The following is a 19,102-nucleotide window of genomic DNA, read 5'->3' as shown; positions in this document are numbered from 1 at the left end:
AGGTGGATGGATTATGTTGGCAAGGGTTGTTGCTGTTAAAGAGAATATGTTCTCAGTCAACTTACCTGGTAAAATAAGGGTTACATAAAAATGTCAATTGCTTGTGTTTCTTGGCCCAAGCAAGTCTCTTCTTATTGGTGTCCTTTAGTAGTGGTTTCTTTGTAGCAATTCGACCACGAAGGCCTGATTCACGTTACTTGAATTCTGTGAGGCATTTATTTGGGCTGCAATCTGAGTTGCAGTTAACTCTAATGAATTTATCCTCTGCGGCAGAAGTAACTCTGGGTCTTCCTTTCCTGTGGCGGTCCTCATGAGAGCCAGTTTCCTCATAGCGCCTGATGTTTTTTTTGCGACTACTCTTGAAAACACTTTCAAAGTTCTTTGTTTTCCACATTGACTGACCTTTGTCTTAAAGTGAACTGTCGTTTCTCTTTGCTTATTTGAGCTGTTTTTGCTATAATATGGACTTGGTCTTTTACCAAATATTCTGTATACGACCCATACCTTGTCACAACACAACTGATTGGCTCAAACGCATTACAAAGAAAATAATTTCCACAAATGAATTTAACAAGGCACACCTGTTGAATTGAAATCCATTCCATGAAGCTGGTTGAGAGAATACCAAGAGTGTGCAAAGCTGACATCAAGGAAAAAGGTGGCTACTTTACTACATGATTCCATGTGTTATTTCATAGTTTTGATGTCTTCACTTTTATTCTACAATGTAGAAAATAGTACAAAATTAAGAAAAACACTTGAATGAGTAGGTGTGTCTAAACCTTTGACTGGTACTGTATATTCTCGTTACCTCTCATTCACAGGTGTCCATTTCAATGAACTTGGGTGTACCTGGAACTACTACCACTCTTGTTGTCAGAGTCAGAGAATGCATTTGGTATCATGGCTGCAAGGATTAGGATTCTTGGTCGCCCAATCGAGTGTAGCCCTGAAAAGGCTAAGGGCAGTCTCCAAATTCCAGGGCGACATTTCTTGCAAGTTAAACAAGTTGAAGGATACCCCCCCCCCCCCAGACATGTGCCATGGCAGGAAGACGTGGTTAGGAGAGGACAACTCAACCCAAGGCTATGCAGTCATGCAGAAAAGGCCTTTGTTTGAACTGCTCACACACCCCTTGATGGACACACAGACCCAATTCTTTGTGTGCACTGTGAACCAAAATACTTTGGCCTAAAATTTAGAGTTTTAATCTTGTTAATAAAATGAAACCCGATTCTATGATGTCTCAGCGAGCAGTAATTTAGATTCAATGCATGTTCAAATAGAATGCATTGAAACACCTTGTATTGAGATGAAGAAATGCCAACAGAGCTTTTTCAGCACACAAAAATAAACCTGTATTCTTGCTTATGGGCTCTGAAAGTAAACCACAATACAAAAGTGTCCGAAACCAGACAAGTAAACAAGTGTCTATGGAATAAAATTGAAGTCTGTGTAGTTACAAATATTTCTGATCAGTGTAACAGTGTCTGCTATGAACAGACGTGTGAACAACAAAAGTGTCTATGGAATAAGATGAACGTCTGGTGTCTGGCACCAGAGATGTCAGAACAACAACAGAACAAGTGAATTTCACTGTGTTCCCATGTCCTCTTCTTGAAGTCATACACAAACTCATGCAGCTGGTGATCTAATTCCTGCCAGAGTTTTGGCGAGAGTTCTCCCATGAAATCAGCTATAGGTGCCAGGGCCCTGTGGATAGGATGAGAAGAGGGGTGGGGAAATGAGTGCCTGGAGAGCAGTGTGCATGGTGAGGCGAGGAGGAAAAATCACAACAGAAGAGAGGAAAGGGGATCGGAGGGAAGGAGGAGTCTGAAAATATTTGTATTTACCTCTGGGATAAGTCTTCAATCATTTGCAATGCCTTTTTCGAGTGATGTGTTAAGTGCTGAGTCTGCATGTCCTTTCTCCCTTCTCACACCAATGCTACTTCTGCTGCTGTTCTGTGGCACTGGGAGGAGCAAGCCAGTAGAGTAGGTCTTGGAGGTGAGCCCAGGATAGAGCTTCCCAGGTCCTGCATGGAGATTGTTTCTAATTCTGCACTGCAGCTCAGTGCGTGAGATGGGCTGGGGCCGATGACCAGTCAATACCGAGGGCAGATGTAGTGCTTGGGCCAGTAATAGGCAGTGCTGGGGGCGCAGAGAACGAAACCAGGTGCTGTCTCCATTCACTGGTGTTTGTGCCTTAAAATAAAAAAGTTTAGTACACATATCCAAACCATCCAAAACGATCAATGAACATAATATCAAATATCATTAACCGAGATTACAATAGACTATATAATGTTGCAAACGTCCTGGCCTAGCTTCTTATCTCTGTTCAAACGTTTGCACATTTTTGACTAGCTGGACCTTGCTACCAAACTTTGACTTTGGTGTTACCAATGTGGGAAGCTTATGATTTTCTTTCTCTGACAAAATTATTTTTGATCAAAAGTTGTAAAGATCTTTAGTTTAGTTGGTTGGCTTGCTTTCACTGCACGACTATGCTGCTAGGCTAGCTAGCAACTAGCCAGCCGTGTAGCTAGCGCCAGAAGGCTACCTATTGTTAGCAAAACATGGCTACTCTTTTCTTCAACTACAATAGAAAATACAATATACCTCATCCTTTGGTGAAGACGGCATGTTGCTTTCAGTCTTCCCATGCTCATTCCTGAAGTAGCCTTTCCACCGGCATCTCCACTTGCCCTTGTTTCCTTTCTTTGCCTTGAAAACTTGTTGCGAAACCTACCCCACTTTTTCCAACAAGTGGTTTGTTCGGATTCCAGTGTCTCCTCAATCTCCCTACATGAATTTGCATGTACATGTTGGTCTTTATATAAGGCACGGCTAGAATTGTAGTTTCGAAGGTATTTCTGTACCTACTCGGTCAACGGATGCTCAAAGTTGTCGTTCGCCAGGTTGAATCCACGCCGAGATACGGGCTGAACCTACAAGAAGAAGAAACTTGCGTCACCCCTACAGTTGACTAATCACGGACGAAGGGGCACAGACCTTCCAAACTTTGGCTGGCCTTGAGAAAAATGTTTGATTGCCAGCACAGCTGACAAAGCCCTAGCTGAACACCAAAATGAACAAAATGTCATCATAATATATGCATAAACTGTTCCGAACTGTTTCGGTTGGGAAGCATGCGCCCACCTATAGCCTAGCTGAGACTAGGTCTATTCTCCGGTTCTGATGTGTACAAACCTGTCCCATCTTTGCCTCTACCGGAAAGCTCACCACCACCTTTAGCCCGTCCCTCATATTAGTGACAGCACAATCCCCCGGGTGTTCTAAAATATACACTGAAGGAGGGATGGCTGTTTTCCACACTCTCTCTTTCCGAAGAAGAGCAATGGGCCCAAGTTGCACGGCGGGACAAAAGGAGAGGAGTGATAATCACCGACAGGCAGAATAGATCCTGGGAGCAGCTTTCTGCCCGCTGGACCAAACACAGCTCGTCTGTCAAGTGAATTTATTATACGCAGAGCCAGGCTGGGCCCAGTAGCATAGTACAAGGCCTCACTCTTTTGAGTCTCGACACACTGAGTTTAATTTCATTGCTCCAGCCCAAAGGGCCTGTGCGAACAACACCATGCATACAAAACTAAACAATACTACCCTCTCTACTTATGTGAGCCACCACACTATATTGGGCAGAGAGAGAGAGAAAGACTCAAGACCATCTGTTTGTGTCAAATGGTAAAAGCTACATAGCTTTCACAACTTCCATGGCTCAGTTGGTTAAGGCATGATGGGGCGCCTACTGTAGAAGACCAGGTTGTGGGTTTGATTCTCACCTGGGAACAATGCGTTAAGTGTATGTGCTATATGTGTTAACTCTTTGTTACCTGTAAGTCAGTGAGAACGAAAGCATCTATAAAATTACCTTCTTTACGATTAGGCTTTGTTTATCACGTATCAATGTCATTCTTCATACAAAAAAATATTTAGTCGAAACGTAAATATCCTAGGAGATTATCTTGGACTGTGTGGCATGGTGGGGGGCTAAGCCAGGGGTTTGGGAGGTAGATGGAGGAAGATTGGAAATCATTGCTAGAATCAGGGCCACTTTTTTTCCATTTGAACCTCCTTGATCTGCTCGCATAGCATTTGTGCTCATTACGTTCTGAAAATCTTACACAAAAATGTATATCAAATTGGTTTATTTCTCATCTATCTTTTGGGCCATTTCTCTCACTCGCTCTTTCTCGTGTGTGTGTGTGTGTAGGACTTCCTGGGCCAGGCATTTTGTACCCTGGGGGAGGTGGTGGGCTCCATGGGAAGCTGCGTGGAAAAACCTCTCATGTAAGTAATGTACTGTACCGTTCTGTCACAAACACACACACACACACACACACACACACACACACACACACACACACACACACACACACACACACACACACACACACACACACCCTATTGTTTCTATTTTTGGCCTATTTTGTCCTCATTATAAAAAGCCAGGCCCAAGAGGCCACATCATTTACATGGTTTAAAGGGTTCTATTTTATTTGAAAATTTGCGTTGTTGGTATTCTATTGATGTACAGTATATTCAACATTGGGGCCAATATCGTTGCAATTCCAGTCAATTAAGGAAATAGATTGATCATTAATAACATGATTCCTAATACACTACCCCACTTTGAGAACTCTTTGTTGTTGGCTAAGCAAGGTTACCACAAATTAATGTTGAGCATTAAAAGAACCCTGTTCGTGCCTATTTAATGAAACTCGGTTGATGTACGATGCATTCGGAAAGTATTCAGACCCCTTGACCTTTTCCACATTTTGTTACATTAAAGCCTTATTCTAAATTAGGTATTTTTTTTAAATGTTCTTCATCAATCTACACACAATACCCCATAATAAGAAATCAAAAACCGTTTTTTAGAAATGTATTAGAAATTTAAAACTGGAATTTTACATAAGTGTTCAGACCCTTTACTCAGTACTTTGTTGAAGCACCTCTGGCAGCGATTACAGCCTCGAGTCTTCTTGGGTATGACGCTACAAGCTTTGCACACCTGTATTTGAGAAGTTTATTCCATTCTTCTCTGCAGATCCTCTTAATCTCTGTCAGATTGGATGGGGAGCATTACTGCACAGCTATTTTCAGGTCTCTCCATAGATGTTCGATCGGGTTCAAGTCTGGGCTCTGGCTGGGCAACTCAAGGACATTCAGAGACTTCTCCCTAAGCCACTCCTGCTTTATCTTGGCTGTGTGTTTATAGTCATTGTGCTGTTGGCTCTCTCTGTACTTTTCTCCGTTCATCTTTGCCTCGAAACTGACTAACCTCCCAGTCCCTGCCACTGAAAAACATCCCCACAGCAGGATGCTGCCACCACCATGTTTCACCGTAGGGATGGTGCCAGATTTCCTCCGGACGTGACGCTTGGCATTCAGGCCAAAGAGTTCAATCTTGCTTTCATCAGACCAGAGAATATTGTTTCTCATGGTCTATGAGTGTCTTTAGGTGCCTTTTGACAAACTCCAAGCGGGCCGTCATGTACCTTTTACTGAGGAATGGCTTCCGTCTGGGCAATCTACCATAAAGGCCTGATTGGTGGAGTGCTGCAGACATGGTTGTCCTTCTGGACGGTTCTCCCATCTCCACAGAGGAACTCAAGAGCTCTGTCAGAGAGACCATCGGGTTCTTGGTCCCTGACCAAGGCCCTTCTACCTCGATTGCTCAGTTTTTTGCCAGGCGGCCAGCTCTCTGAAGAGTCTTGGTGGTTCCAAACTTCTTCCATTTAAGAATGATGGAGGCCACTGTGGTCTTGGGAACCTTCAATGCTGCAGAGATTTTTTGATACCCTTCCCCAGATCTGTGCCTCGACACAATCCTGTCTCTGAGCTCTACGGACAAATCCTTCGACCTCATGGCTTGGTCTGACATGCACTGTCAACTGTGGGACCTTATATAGACAGGTGTGTGCATTTCCAAATCATGTCCAATCAATAGAATTTACCACAGGTGGACTCCAATCAAGTTGTAGAAACATCTCAAGGATGATCAATGGAAACAGGATGCAACTGAGCTCAATTTCGAGTCTCATAGAAAAAGTTCTGAGTACTTATGTAAATAAGGCATTTCAGTTTTTCTATTTTAATATATTTGCAAACATTTTAAAAAGCCTGTTTTCACTTTGTCATTATGGGCTATTGTGTGTACATTGTTGAGGAAAAACATGTATTTAATACATTTTAGAAGAAGGCTGTAACGTAACAAAATGTGGTCTGAATACTTTTGAAATAAAACTAGATCGTAAGAATCCACATAGATAATGACAGTTCTCTTTCTCATCCAGAAATGATTTTATACACTGTATGGGATGCCAACAGTGTTGTTGTTGCCAGCTGATGTTTTTGTACACAATGGGATAAGAAGGGGCTTCACTTGCATAATGTTTCAGCATGTTTGAAAAATAACAAAGATGATTACACATTCTCAAGTGAATTATTATCAAGTTAGAAATACACATGCGTTAATTTGGGAGCCATGTCGCTATGTTAATCTGTGTCATTTTGAGGCATGATTTATCAAGGAGCCAGGAGTCTTATTGGAGATTCCTCAAATTAACTAGAGTTGAAATTGAACTGGAACTACAAATGAACATTAGCATCTAACCACAGCACTTTTACATTGAAGATGTTGATTAATATGCACTGTCACTGTCAACTAAATGTGATGAATATTTTCCAACTGGGAAGTCTTACACAAATTGGAAGTGCAAATTTGTACATTTATTTTTTAATAAAAGCATATGGCCGCTCTGGAAAAAAAGGCTACTATGGCCTGTGCTGTGCTCTACAAATATACATGCTTTATCTTCAGTGATTTATTCCAGTATAATGTAAAATACTGTACAATATGGCCTGGTATTTTGAAACAGATTAGTTAGTGTTAGGAGCCCCTCTGTCACCTCCACTAATGGTTCCTCAGGGGGGTTTAAGTGCAAAGAGAAAAATAACTGCGTCCCAGATGGCACCCTATTCCCTTTAGAGTGCACTCCTTTTGACCTGGGCCAGTAGGGGTCTAGTGCACTACATAATGAATAGGGTGCTATTTGAATGTCCATTTATTTTCTTCCTGAGGCACTGAGAGCAGGGTGTGTTCTTCACGTGTGAACCGTAAGGGGTGGCCCTCACTCCACTGTGTGTGTGTGTGTGTTTGTGTTTGCCTGAGATGATTGTTTGTGTGTGTGCGTGCGTGCGTGCCTGCCTGCGGGTGTCTGACTGTTTGTGTGTGTCTGTGTGTATGCACGTGTGCGCATGTGGCAAATGTATATACAGAATGAATCAATGGGTTGTCGCAGCTGAATGGGTCTGCAGAAGAATGACACAAGACGATGATGTAAGAATGTGCCGCTGTTGTTGAGTTATATAATCATCTCAGGCTACACTTAGTGTGTGTGTGTGTGCGTGCGTGCGTGCGTGCAGCCGGTCCTCTGTATCTTAAAGTGGCACCTCTATTTACATAGAGACGGCCGAGTCAGAAGCGTGGCACTTGTGTTCAGTGGAGTGAAGGAAGATTTTACAAATAAAGAGCAGAGCAAAGGAGGAGCGTATGTACAGAAGTAAACAATGCTGGCTGTAGACAGATGCTCTTAGGAGGCACACCACAAACAGGCATTGAGATAATCATTTTATAATTGATCCTGATGATAATAATGACTGCCGTGAACTTGTCACGCAGCATTTATTATAATATTACACATGACCGGTATACCCCTTTTTACATTGTCCTGTGATACCCACCCTACTGTGCTGGTCCAGATATTTTCTTTTCACTTAAAAATGGGAGGTTGAGCCAAAAACGTATAGATTGTCCCCGTTCTAGACTATAGGTGAGAACGTACAGTTATGACTAACTGTTCCCTGAAGGTGGGAAACAAGGTACAACACAACTATGGGGAGTTTTTGCACTACTGAAGAACATTTGAACCAATCCTGACAAGGCCAATGAACAGTGTGCCTCACCGGAAGCCACAGGTGATAATCCCGAGCCACAGGTGATAATGCCTAATGACTCTCTCCCGTCCCAGATGGAAGCACACTGTGGGCTACACTGGGGCCAGTGACATGGTGCAGCTGCAGAACTTACATATGCTAAACAAGAGAGCTACTCGATCAATTCCAAAATGGGAGGCGGGAATCACCAATGGCAGTACACTAGCTCGCCTTGACGAGTCAGCTACGCTATGGGTAGCACGCTATGCAGCTCTGTTTAGCTTGCCTGATCCCGTCCACATAAGACCTGATCATCGACCATCTTTGGGACGAGAGGTAAACGTGTTTGATCGAGGCAGGTACAGGCGGCCTGGCATTCCCACCGACCCGGCCGTTCTCTCCCTTCAAGTCGCCTCTCTTAGCCGGTGATAGATCGCAAAGCAACCGGGTTGAGCTAGGGCGGCTTTCGCGTGCCTCAGCCCAGGGAGACAAGATATTTAATCTGACCAAAGCCCCAAATCATCCTTGGGTCACGTAACTCATACCCAGCCGAGGTACGGGCACCCGTGAAAGGAAGCCATAAGAATTCCACACGTTCCCCAAATGAACCTGCGCGCACCATGGACTAGGGGAACAGTGACAGCTGCATGCAAGCCAGTGTTACTGTCACCGTCCCGCACACAAGCTGACCCAAGCGGGGGGCAGATGGAGCATGCACCGCGTCGAGACAGACAACAAAACGTGAGTATCTTTTTAATCTATTTAGACAAGGTCTTGAACCCGAGCCCGCCTTGTTAGCTTTCGTTGTTTTGGTTACTTTACTTGGCCAATTAGCCAGGCTAAACACGCAGAAGATTAACTAACAGATTCAGCAGGAAAATCACAAAACCAGTTACCAAGCTTTTAAAACGCAATGTCCAAAAGGATGAGCACGTCCGTTAAGTGTGAGTGGTAAGTTGAAGTAAGCCCTTGTATTTCACCTTCCCCATGTTCATTATTTTTAAAGAATACGTGAAATTGTTCTGCTCAAGCTCGAGGTGAAGCGCAGAAGAATGGAAGGAATGAATTCGTGCCTTGGGTTTATCACCTGTGGAAGGCCGGACTTCCGGTGAGGCACGGTGTTCATTGGCCTTCTCAGGCATGATTCTAACGTTCTTCAGTAGAGGGCGTTAGCGTATGATCTCCCCATAGCTGTGTTGTACCGATTTGACTGACTGAAAGGGAACCATATCTACTATGTAGATAATTTAATGGAAGGAACTGCAGAGTTAGTTCAATGCTATTTGTGTTCTTTATCCAGTCTTCACTTTCCTATCTCTTTTACCCCCACCTCCCCTCCAGTGCCAAGGTTTTGTGCTCACTGCTCACCCAGTCAGTCCATTTCAGTGAGTGCTTCTCTCGCTGGGCCTCCGAGAGCCCCGGTTGCATTTCAAAGACTCACTTCAATTTGCCATCTATTTTCCTCCATGCATGTTATTGCATAATTCCAGCAACATTATATAGCTCTATTTAGCCAAATGAAAAACAATGTTGCTCTCTCTCTCTCTCCAGTCTAAATCAAGCCTTGGGGTTCTGGCATTCATGTGTCTATTTTTACTTGGTCAATTCTGCACAAAACGCTAGGCCTCATCTGTGTCAAGGAAGGTATTGACGGACAAGTCGTCATTGTAAATAAGAATGTGTTCTTAATTTACTTACCTGTATAAATAAACATTTACATTACATTTAAGTCATTTAGCAGACGCTCTTATCCAGAGCGACTTACAAATTGGTGCATTCACCTTATGACATCCAGTGGAACAGCCACTTTACAATAGTGCATCTAAATCTTTTAAGGGGGGGTGAGAAGGATTACTTTATCCTATCCTAGGTATTCCTTAAAGAGGTGGGGTTTCAGGTGTCTCCGGAAGGTGGTGATTGACTCCGCTGTCCTGGCGTCGTGAGGGAGTTTGTTCCACCATTGGGGAGCCAGAGCAGCGAACAGTTTTGACTGGGCTGAGCGGGAACTGTACTTCCTCAGTGGTAGGGAGGCGAGCAGGCCAGAGGTGGATGAACGCAGTGCCCTTGTTTGGGTGTAGGGCCTGATCAGAGCCTGGAGGTACTGAGGTGCCGTTCCCCTCACAGCTCCATAGGCAAGCACCATGGTCTTGTAGCGGATGCGAGCTTCAACTGGAAGCCAGTGGAGAGAGCGGAGGAGCGGGGTGACGTGAGAGAACTTGGGAAGGTTGAACACCAGACGGGCTGCGGCGTTCTGGATGAGTTGTAGGGGTTTAATGGCACAGGCAGGGAGCCTGTGCCATTAAATAAATGGTGTCTTAAAATAAATAAATAAATAAAGGTGTCTTAAAGGTGTCCTAGCGTAAAATACAAAAATGGACGGAGAGCCATGAACAACGCACAAATGTACAGTAAACGCTGCCAAAAGTGATGATTCTAGTCTCTCTCTTTTGTGGTTTAACAGTGGGATTCCAGGGAAGAAGTGTGGTACCATCAAAGTGAGAGCAGAGGAGCTGAGCAATTGCAGGGTGAGTTGTTTTTTGTGTGTAAAAAAAGTTTTCCCCTTTTTAATGAACAGTCATCCTGAAAATGGAATTGCTTTAGCATTTTCAACAGTGACTTTTCAGTCATACATACACCACATACCCTACATGGGAGCACAACAATGACTTGTTGCCTTTTTTCCTACAAATAATCCACTAGATACTAAGGGACTCGGTCAATGAAAACAGGTCATGAAATGTAAAATAATTAGCAGGGGGGAAAAAGCAAACAGAGAAAAATGACTATTTTCCCAGGCTGTGGTTTTCATTGTCTGTGTGTTCCATCTATCGGTAACCTGTTCTCTCTAGGAATCAGTGATGCTGCAATTCTGTGGGAACAAGTTGGACAAGAAAGACTTCTTTGGGAAATCGGATCCTTTTCTGGTCTTCTACCGCAGTAACGAAGACGGATCGTAAGTCATCACAACAAGCGTTGATTTATTATTACATACAAAATCAAATGAAAACTTGATTCATTCACAACCACGAATCATGTTTGTTTGCATACTGTATACTGTACTATGTGATGGGTGGCAGGTAGCCTATCGGTTAAGAGCATTGGGCCACTAACCGAAAGGTCACTGGTTCGAATCCCTGAGCTGGCAAGATGGAAAAATCCACCATTGAGCAACAGCAACTGACTGCTCCCTGGGTGCCGATGACGTGGTCATCGATTTAAGGCAGCCCACCACAACTCTGATTCAGAGGGGATGAGTTAAATGCGGAAGACACATTTCAGTTGAAAGCATTCAAAGAAGCAAAGACTAAATACAGCACTAAGATTGAATCCTACTACACCAGCTCTGACCCTCGTCGGATGTGGCAGGGCTTGCAAACTATTACGGACTACAAAAGGAAACCCAGCCGCAAGCTGCCCAGTGACACAAGCCAACCAGACAAGCTAAATTACTTCTATGAGCGCTTCAAGGTAAGCAACACTGAAACATGCATGAGAGCAGCAGTTGTTCTGGATGACTGTCTGATCACGCTCGCCGTAGCCGATCTGAGTAAGACCTTTAACCTTTTTGGGATAGGGGGCAGCATTTTCACTTTTGGATGAATAGCGTGCCCAAAGTGAACTGCCTCCTACTCTGTCCCAGATGTATTGGATAGAAAACACTCTGAAGTTTCTACAACTGTTTGAATGATGTCTGTGAGTATAACATAACTCATATGGCAGGTAAAAACCTGAGAAAAGATCCAACCAGGAAGTGGGAAATCTGAGGTTTGTAGTTTTTCAACTCAGCCCCCATTGAAGAGACAGGGTGATATTAGTTATGTTTCACTTCCCAAGGCTTCCACTAGATGTCAACAGTATTTAGAACCTGTTTTGAGGATTCTACTCTAAAGGAGATGCTCATAGGAGATCTTTGAGTGAGTGGTCTGGCAGACACAGTGGATAATAGGTCTGTAGCTTCCAGTCGAATCTCGTATCCACAACAAGACCATGGGGCTTACCTACGGAACATCAAGAGTCCTCTCCCGTCTGGACTACTGCATCTCTCTGTTGGCTGGGCCTCCCACTTGTGCCCTCAAACACCTGCAACTTATCCAGAACGCCGCAGCCCGCCTGTTGTTCAACCTTCCCATATTCTCCCATGTCACGCTGCTCCTATGCACTCTCCACTGGCTTCCAGTCGAAGCTCGCATCCACTACAAGACCATGGTACTTGCCTACATAGAGCACGAGGAGCTTACCCTCCCTACCTTCAGGCTTTGCTCAAATCCTACAACCCGAGCACTCTGTTCTGCCACCTCAGGTCTCTTGGCCCCCCCACCACTACGGGAGGGCAGCTCCCGCTCAGCCCAGTCCAAGCTCTTCGCTATCCTGGCACCCCAATAATGGAACCAGCTTCCCTCTGAATCTTGGACAGCAGAGTCCCTGCCCATCTTCCTGAAAACATCTGAAACCCCTACGTCTTCAAACATTGTCTTAAATTATCCTCCTCCTCAAACCCCCCGAACCAGCATTAGCACAGACAGTATAAGTGGTAAGGGATGAGTGGACGTGAAAGAAAGGATGAGAGGAGAAATTAATCAAATGAAAGGCAAGGGAAATAAAGGGTGAGCCTGAGTTAAACATACATTGTACGGGACGGCTTTGCCCAGCAGATGTTTTTATGCGAGCTGACTCCCATATCTTGTACTCAACACATTTGGCTTTTGTGCAGCTGGATATTTACTGAAGCAGTTTAAATGGCTAGCTCCGGGGCACAACAGCAGCATGATCTCCCTGACCACATGGCCACACTGTATCCTGTATAAGAACATGAAGCTGCTGCTGCTGTTGTTGTTTTGACTTCTATACAGCAAAAAAATCATAAGTAGGAGTTAAAAACGACATGTTGTCTTGAAAGGTTCCTGACAGCCATTGTGTGTTTCTAGATTCACTATTTGCCATAAGACAGAGGTGGTGAAGAACACTCTGGACCCAGTGTGGCAGGCCTTCAAGATCCCTGTCAAGGCCCTGTGCAACGGAGACTATGACAGGTAACTCATTCCTTAGATGCAGGTAACTGACAGATGCATAGATTCAACGCTTTGAAATAAAAAAAGGAGAATGGCAGAGAGAGTCCCTTTGAAGTGACTTCCTCCTTCTACGCTACACCCCCCTTTCAAGCTAATGAGCAGTCATTCTGACTGTAACATTCTAACAGTGTAATTCATACATTTCCTATATGCCATCGCAATTTTCTTTTATGTGGTTGTGTTTGAACGCCTTGGGTAACACTTTCAAATAACACAATACCGTTTTCATTCATTTACAGTATGTTACTGTAGGCTATATGTAAAAAATGTCTATTTGTAGAGTGCCTTTGTTGCAACTATGAAACATAAAGCATATGTGTTGGAACACGGTAACAGCTTCTTTTTATGACAACAAAATAAAAATACCCCAACCACCAAGATGCATGGTCAAGACGCACAGTCAAATTAGGAAAGCATCAATAGCCTTAACATCATTATAAGTGGCCTTGATAAAGTGGCCTTGATAAATTGTGAAACTCTATAATGGACATTAAAACCAGATAATGGGATAATTTGAACATATATTGGGACACCTTACAATCATGAAGCAATATGCGCCTACACATGCAGAACGTACTTGCTACAGAGGTCCAACGAGGAAAAAACTTAGCTAGCTAGCATTGATTTGCAGATAATTTTTTGGGGGAGTATCTGTTCACCTAACATGATGATGACATTTACTTCTCTGGTCCCCTCCTCCGCTAAAGCTATCAAATCCTCCCACATTTCTAGTTTGAATTTGTTTTTCATATTGGCGGGATGGCTAGCAACAAACTAGCTAGCTTCTAGCCTGGTGTTTGATATGCGATCGATCATGTAATTAAAACCTGTTGGTAGTAGTGGGCAGTATTTTCAGTTTCCAAAACTGTAAAGATATTGTCTGTGAGTATAACAGAACTGATGTTGCAACTTCCAATCCGGAAGTGCCCCAGGTTTTGAAAGCGCTGCGTTCCAATGACTCCCTATTCAGCTGTGAATGTGCCATCAACGGGTTTACGCTTTCTACTTATTCCCCAAGGTGTCTACAGCATTGTGACGTAGTTTTACGCATTTCTGTTGAAGAATAGCCGTAGGCAGCCACATTGCGTAAGTGGTCACATGGTGGCTCCGAGAGAGATTCTTGCGTAAAATATAGAGGTAGCCATTAGTCCAATCGGTCCTACTGAAAAACTAATTGTCCCGACGGATATATTATCGAATAGTTATTAGAAAAACACCTTGAGGATTGATTATAAACAAAGTTTGCCATGTTTCTGTTGATATTATGGAGCTAACTTGGAATATTTTTCGGCGTTGTGGTGACCGCAATTTCCGGGCGATTTCTCAGGCAAACGTGAAGAACAAACGGAGCTATTTCGCCTACAAAAATAATATTTTGGGAAAAAAATGAACTTTGGCTATCTACCTGGGAGTCTCGTGAGTGAAAACATCCGAAGTTCATCAAAGGTAAACGATTTGATTGCTTTTCTGATTTCCGTGACAAGGTTGCCTGCTGCTAGCAAGGCATAATGCTATGCTAGGCTATCGATAAACTTGTCTAGCTTTGTTTGTAAAGCATATTTTGAAAATCTGAGATGACAGGGTGATTATCAAAAGGCTAAGCTGTGTCTCAATATATTTCATTTGTGATTTTCATGAATAGGAATATTTTCTAGGGATATTTATGTCCGTTGCATTATGCTAATTAGTTTCAGGCGATGATTACGCTCCTGCATGCGGGTTTGGGAGTTACAAAATTAACAGTCAGTGTTGACGAGTGTCCTGACGAGAAGGCAAACTTTTCTAGCTATGCCAGGCAAAACCGGGCATTATCAACTCATTGTTAAGAATACATCCAAATGAATGTCAATAGAAAACAGTTACCGTGCTGTTATTCTGGCTGCAGCGGCTGTGGCTGTGCTAGCCTTAGCTAGCTAGCAAGCAAGGGATAAGAGCGTCGCCAGCGAGCATGGCAATGGAAAATAAAGAACAAACGACTGTGTAGACATAATCGAGCAAACAACGGATTAGAAAGTATGAATTTGACAGTATAACAAAATGTTTTATTTCTGCTGGTAAATGTGTGCTTTCATATTGTTTTCTTTGGCAGCTGTGTTATAAGAGGAATAAATGCCTCCGTTCTGTACATTAACTTGGAAAAATGAACTCCATAAAGGGACTTGGCAGCGATGTCCATTGCTTGTGTGCGTCTTCACACGATGGCATCAGTTGGATTTAATTTAGCTAGCAGTTGACAAAAATGTTCATAACTTTCACTTGCTTGACAAAGTTAGACATACCTTTGTTTGGTTGTCGTGCATAATAGTTTCTGGTTTTCACTTTATTGTGTCCCCATCACCTTGTCATTCTTCAGCACCATTGTGGAGCAGGCCTACAACGGCTATGGAGGTGCCTTATTTTGCGCATAGGGAGGGAACTCCGCTCTCACTTTGTTTATGGTGCCGGCCAGACTTGTTGTCTTTGCCAGCAACTTATTAGCCAATGACAGTTGAAGTGAAGAAATTGTCCATGATGACATTTCTCCCCTTGCGAACTTAAGGTTCCACAAGCCTCTTCATTCACATTCTCCAACACCTGCTGCCTGAAGTGGATATTGTCCCATAGATAGAAAGCTGTTCAGCATGTACAATTACGCACGCTCCCACTGTGTAGCGTTTCTCCAAGCAGGCCAGAGTAGACTGATAGGACTGCTTTGATTCGGTTGACGTCTTTGAGGAAAAGCTGTTATTATGGATACATTTTGAGTATGATTGTATGCAAACTTTCATCAAGGGCTTAGGTGATGTATAATTGGTTTCCTTTCTCTATTTGTCAGTACTCGGTAACGGATGTGACAGTTAGACTCTTCATAACATGTCAGCATCACTGCAAAACACGATCGTGCTAAAAAAAATATATTTATGCCCTTCATACTTCTTCCCGAAGGATTTTTATGTTAGCAAAAAAGGTAGCGGGCAATCTTTCTCTATTTCGGGTGTACTCGCGTTCTCATATGACCTGCAATCATGCGCTGCTCAGCTAACTGGAGCATTGCATGGGATCACATGGCACAATAAAGGTCTTAAACTCATAACCAAGGTCTTAAAAATCCATAAACTTTCACCAGTCATGCTGAGTTTGTTTACTTCCTTGAGTAACTATGGGTTTGATGTCTCCGGGATTATTCTACAATGTAGAGAACAGTCACGATAAAGAAAAACCCTTGAATGAGTTGGTGTGTCCAACCTTTTGACTGGTACTGTAGTATGAGTGTTGATGAAGGGGAGGAGACAGATTAAAGAAGGATGTTTAAGCCTTGAAACAATTGAGGCATGCATTGTGTATGTGTGCCATTCAGAGGGTGAATGGGCAAGACAGAAAATCATAAGTGCCTTTTGATTGGGGTATGGTTGTAGGTGCCAGGCGCACCGGTTTGTGTCAAGAACTGCAACGCTGCTGGGTTTTTCACACTCAACAGTTTCACGTGTGTGTCAGGAATGATCCACCAACCGAGAAACATCCAGCCAACTTGACACAACTGTGGGAGGCATTGGTGTCAACATGGGCCAGCATCCCTGTGGGAACGCTTCTGACATCTTGTGGAGTCCACGCCCCGGCTACTTGAGGCTGTTCTGAGGTCAATTAGGAAGGTTTTCCTAATGTTTGGTATACTCAGTGTATATACAGGCAGTTTTTAGGACCGATAACTTATAAAGACTGACTGATGCTGGTGAAATGCCATTCTTGAGGAGAAACGACCACACAGAATGTGTGTACATCGTGCCAGCCAAGGATGACAAGGCTTGGGTGGCTGCAGGTCTATTTGTCCAGTCCATGTCGTTTTTTTGGGACAAATGGAAGGAAGTACCATTTCATAGAGCCTGCATCTGGCAGACTGAAGGATGTGAGATTAATACAAAGCATGAGCTTGTAAAAAAAAAACTTTGAATGTAGTTTCAGTTTTGTATATTTATTCTATTACTCAGTAGGTGATTATATCATATTTTAAATCAAGCGTCATTTAATGATCTAGAATGAAATGTGTCATCATCTGCCGTCTATCTTTTGGCACCCTGTCACATCCATAACGGAGAATGTCACATTCATAACACAATTTTCCTCTCATGTTATAATGAATGTGTTTATATTTATGTCATTGTTGAGGAATGCGGCACTCTAATTTGCAATGAAAATAGAGACGAGAGGGCTTTGTGTTGGAGCCTATTTCTTCCTATTTAGGAAATAAGAGGTAGGCCTACCTGTTTGACAGACAAAATTAGGCTATAGGCTGCTATACCTATCGATTTGTCTGAATTCCTCCATCCACCATTCGCACTTTAAATAGCTTACCTCCGTGTCAGTGAAGGACTGTTAAATTAAAACCAAGACGCAAATTGAGTTGGCCAGACCTTTTATTAAGGAAAATGTCAATAAAAAAACACAGCCCTACTCTTTGTTATGATGTTGAAGAAAGTTAAACTGATCTGATTATATAAAGTGATCTATAATTGCGCTTTGGTCCACGATGCTTTATGCTATAAACAATCGTTAAAATACCCAGGAAAGATGTGACGCATATGGGAATATCCTTGTTTAGTTTCTTTGACATTCAGAGGTTGACTTTGCTTGGAAAGTAATCTCACTCTGTCACTATCAATTAAGCTATTCATTTTCTGTACAATAGAATATGTTTAAATACAGACATGCTTTAGAGAGAAGAAAAGTGACTTTCTCGTTGGGTTAAGCCACGAAGAAGAGTAGCCATCAGTTAATGCTTACATTTTTCTGCGTCAGTAGGCCGACTCTGTCTGGGATGGAAATGTTTTTTTTACAAACAATGCACACAGATTTGGCATTGGATAAATATGATAAAATGAACACGCAGGCTTATCTCTCTGTGCTCGTCTTAGTTTGTAATTTCGGTAATTTGTTTGGTCTTAAAATAAAGATTCCTCTAATATGTAAAATTACGAAGAATTGTATGAAATGTTTATAAAAGGCTTTTTTTTCTTAGATCTGCTAATACGATGATAGATTCATGTAATGCTTTTACTATAAAGGAGGCCTCTCTACCCTTGTCCACGGTGGTCTGCAAACCTACAACCTTCTGGCCCTCAGCCCTGTGCGCTTTAAAAATTCCTGCGATGCCATGTAACGCTTACAAGACGAAGAACAGTTTCTAAAACTGCATCTAAGTCTCTGGTCTGTCCAAGAAGTGAGGGTAATCGGTAGACAGGTTATCTAGTATCCACTTTGTTTGAATTATTATAGGGAAGGTCCGATTCCCCCCTCCCCCAAGCTTTCAGGGAGGGTTTAGTTAAAATATATTTTCCTGAAGGGAAGGCCACCCATTTTCATTTCAGAGAGGTCCAATTTTCTCTATGTAACCCTTAATGTTCATTCCCTTAGTACATTGAATCCCAAAAGCAGACACCTTTCTGAGAGCACACCCTCTTAGAGCCAGACCATTCTCTTTCACAGATGAGCACCTCTCTTTTAAGCAGCAGAGATTTTCAATCAGACACACTAATTTGTTTTTCAAATGGGGTTTCTATCTCTCTCTTTCTCTTTCTCTCGCTCTCTCTCCTTCAGGAGTATAAAAGTGGAGGTGTATGATTGGGACCGAGATGGAGGGTGGGTACTGTCTCAGAAACATACGCACGCACCCACTTCACTTATTATCTGCACTTCTGCTATAGTAATTGCCCCAGGGGCAACCACATGAATAGTCTGCACTCAGAAATATTGCTTGTGTATTTCATGTATGTCATGACACAATGTAGGTTATTGTTAGACGACTGCAAACAAACTTGCAGGCTTGGTGTCAGTCAACCTGTGATGGAGTTTGTAACAATGTACCCGATGTTGCAACAAAGGCATTTTGAAAAGTCATGTTTAAACCATCGGATCTGTTCCTGGAAAGGCGATCCCAGCTGGGGAGAAATCCCAGCAGGTGTGTGAGACACTGTGTGTGTTTACTCTTCCAGCCATGACTTCATTGGGGAATTCAATACCAGCTACAGAGAGATGTCAAGAGGCCAGTCACAGTTTCACAGCTACGAGGTGAGACATGTTGCAGCAGGTGTACAT

At 43.0% G+C, this 19,102-nt stretch overlaps 1 protein-coding gene across 4 annotated transcripts in view; it reads left to right on the top strand.

Annotated features, from left to right (window-relative positions):
* The window catches only part of LOC118400956 (copine-8-like), an 81,631-nt gene that overhangs the window by 46,462 nt on the left and 16,067 nt on the right, over window positions 1-19,102 (top strand). For all 4 annotated transcript variants that reach the window (XR_004829144.2, XR_004829145.2, XM_035798012.2 and 1 more), the window contains exons 6-11: window positions 4,237-4,313; window positions 10,426-10,489; window positions 10,814-10,917; window positions 12,890-12,994; window positions 18,605-18,646; window positions 19,000-19,075. Coding sequence is in view for 2 of the 4 variants with exons in the window: in XM_035798012.2 (XP_035653905.1) it covers window positions 4,237-4,313; window positions 10,426-10,489; window positions 10,814-10,917; window positions 12,890-12,994; window positions 18,605-18,646; window positions 19,000-19,075 (468 nt within the window). In the remaining 2 variants the exon portion in view is untranslated. The remainder of the gene's footprint in view (window positions 1-4,236; window positions 4,314-10,425; window positions 10,490-10,813; window positions 10,918-12,889; window positions 12,995-18,604; window positions 18,647-18,999; window positions 19,076-19,102) is intronic.

The sequence above is a fragment of the Oncorhynchus keta genome, chromosome 22 (assembly GCF_023373465.1).
Source record: "Oncorhynchus keta strain PuntledgeMale-10-30-2019 chromosome 22, Oket_V2, whole genome shotgun sequence".
Lineage (NCBI taxonomy): Eukaryota > Metazoa > Chordata > Actinopteri > Salmoniformes > Salmonidae > Oncorhynchus > Oncorhynchus keta.
The sequence above is the reverse complement of the archived record's forward strand: the minus strand, read 5'-3'. Positions and strand labels throughout refer to the sequence as shown.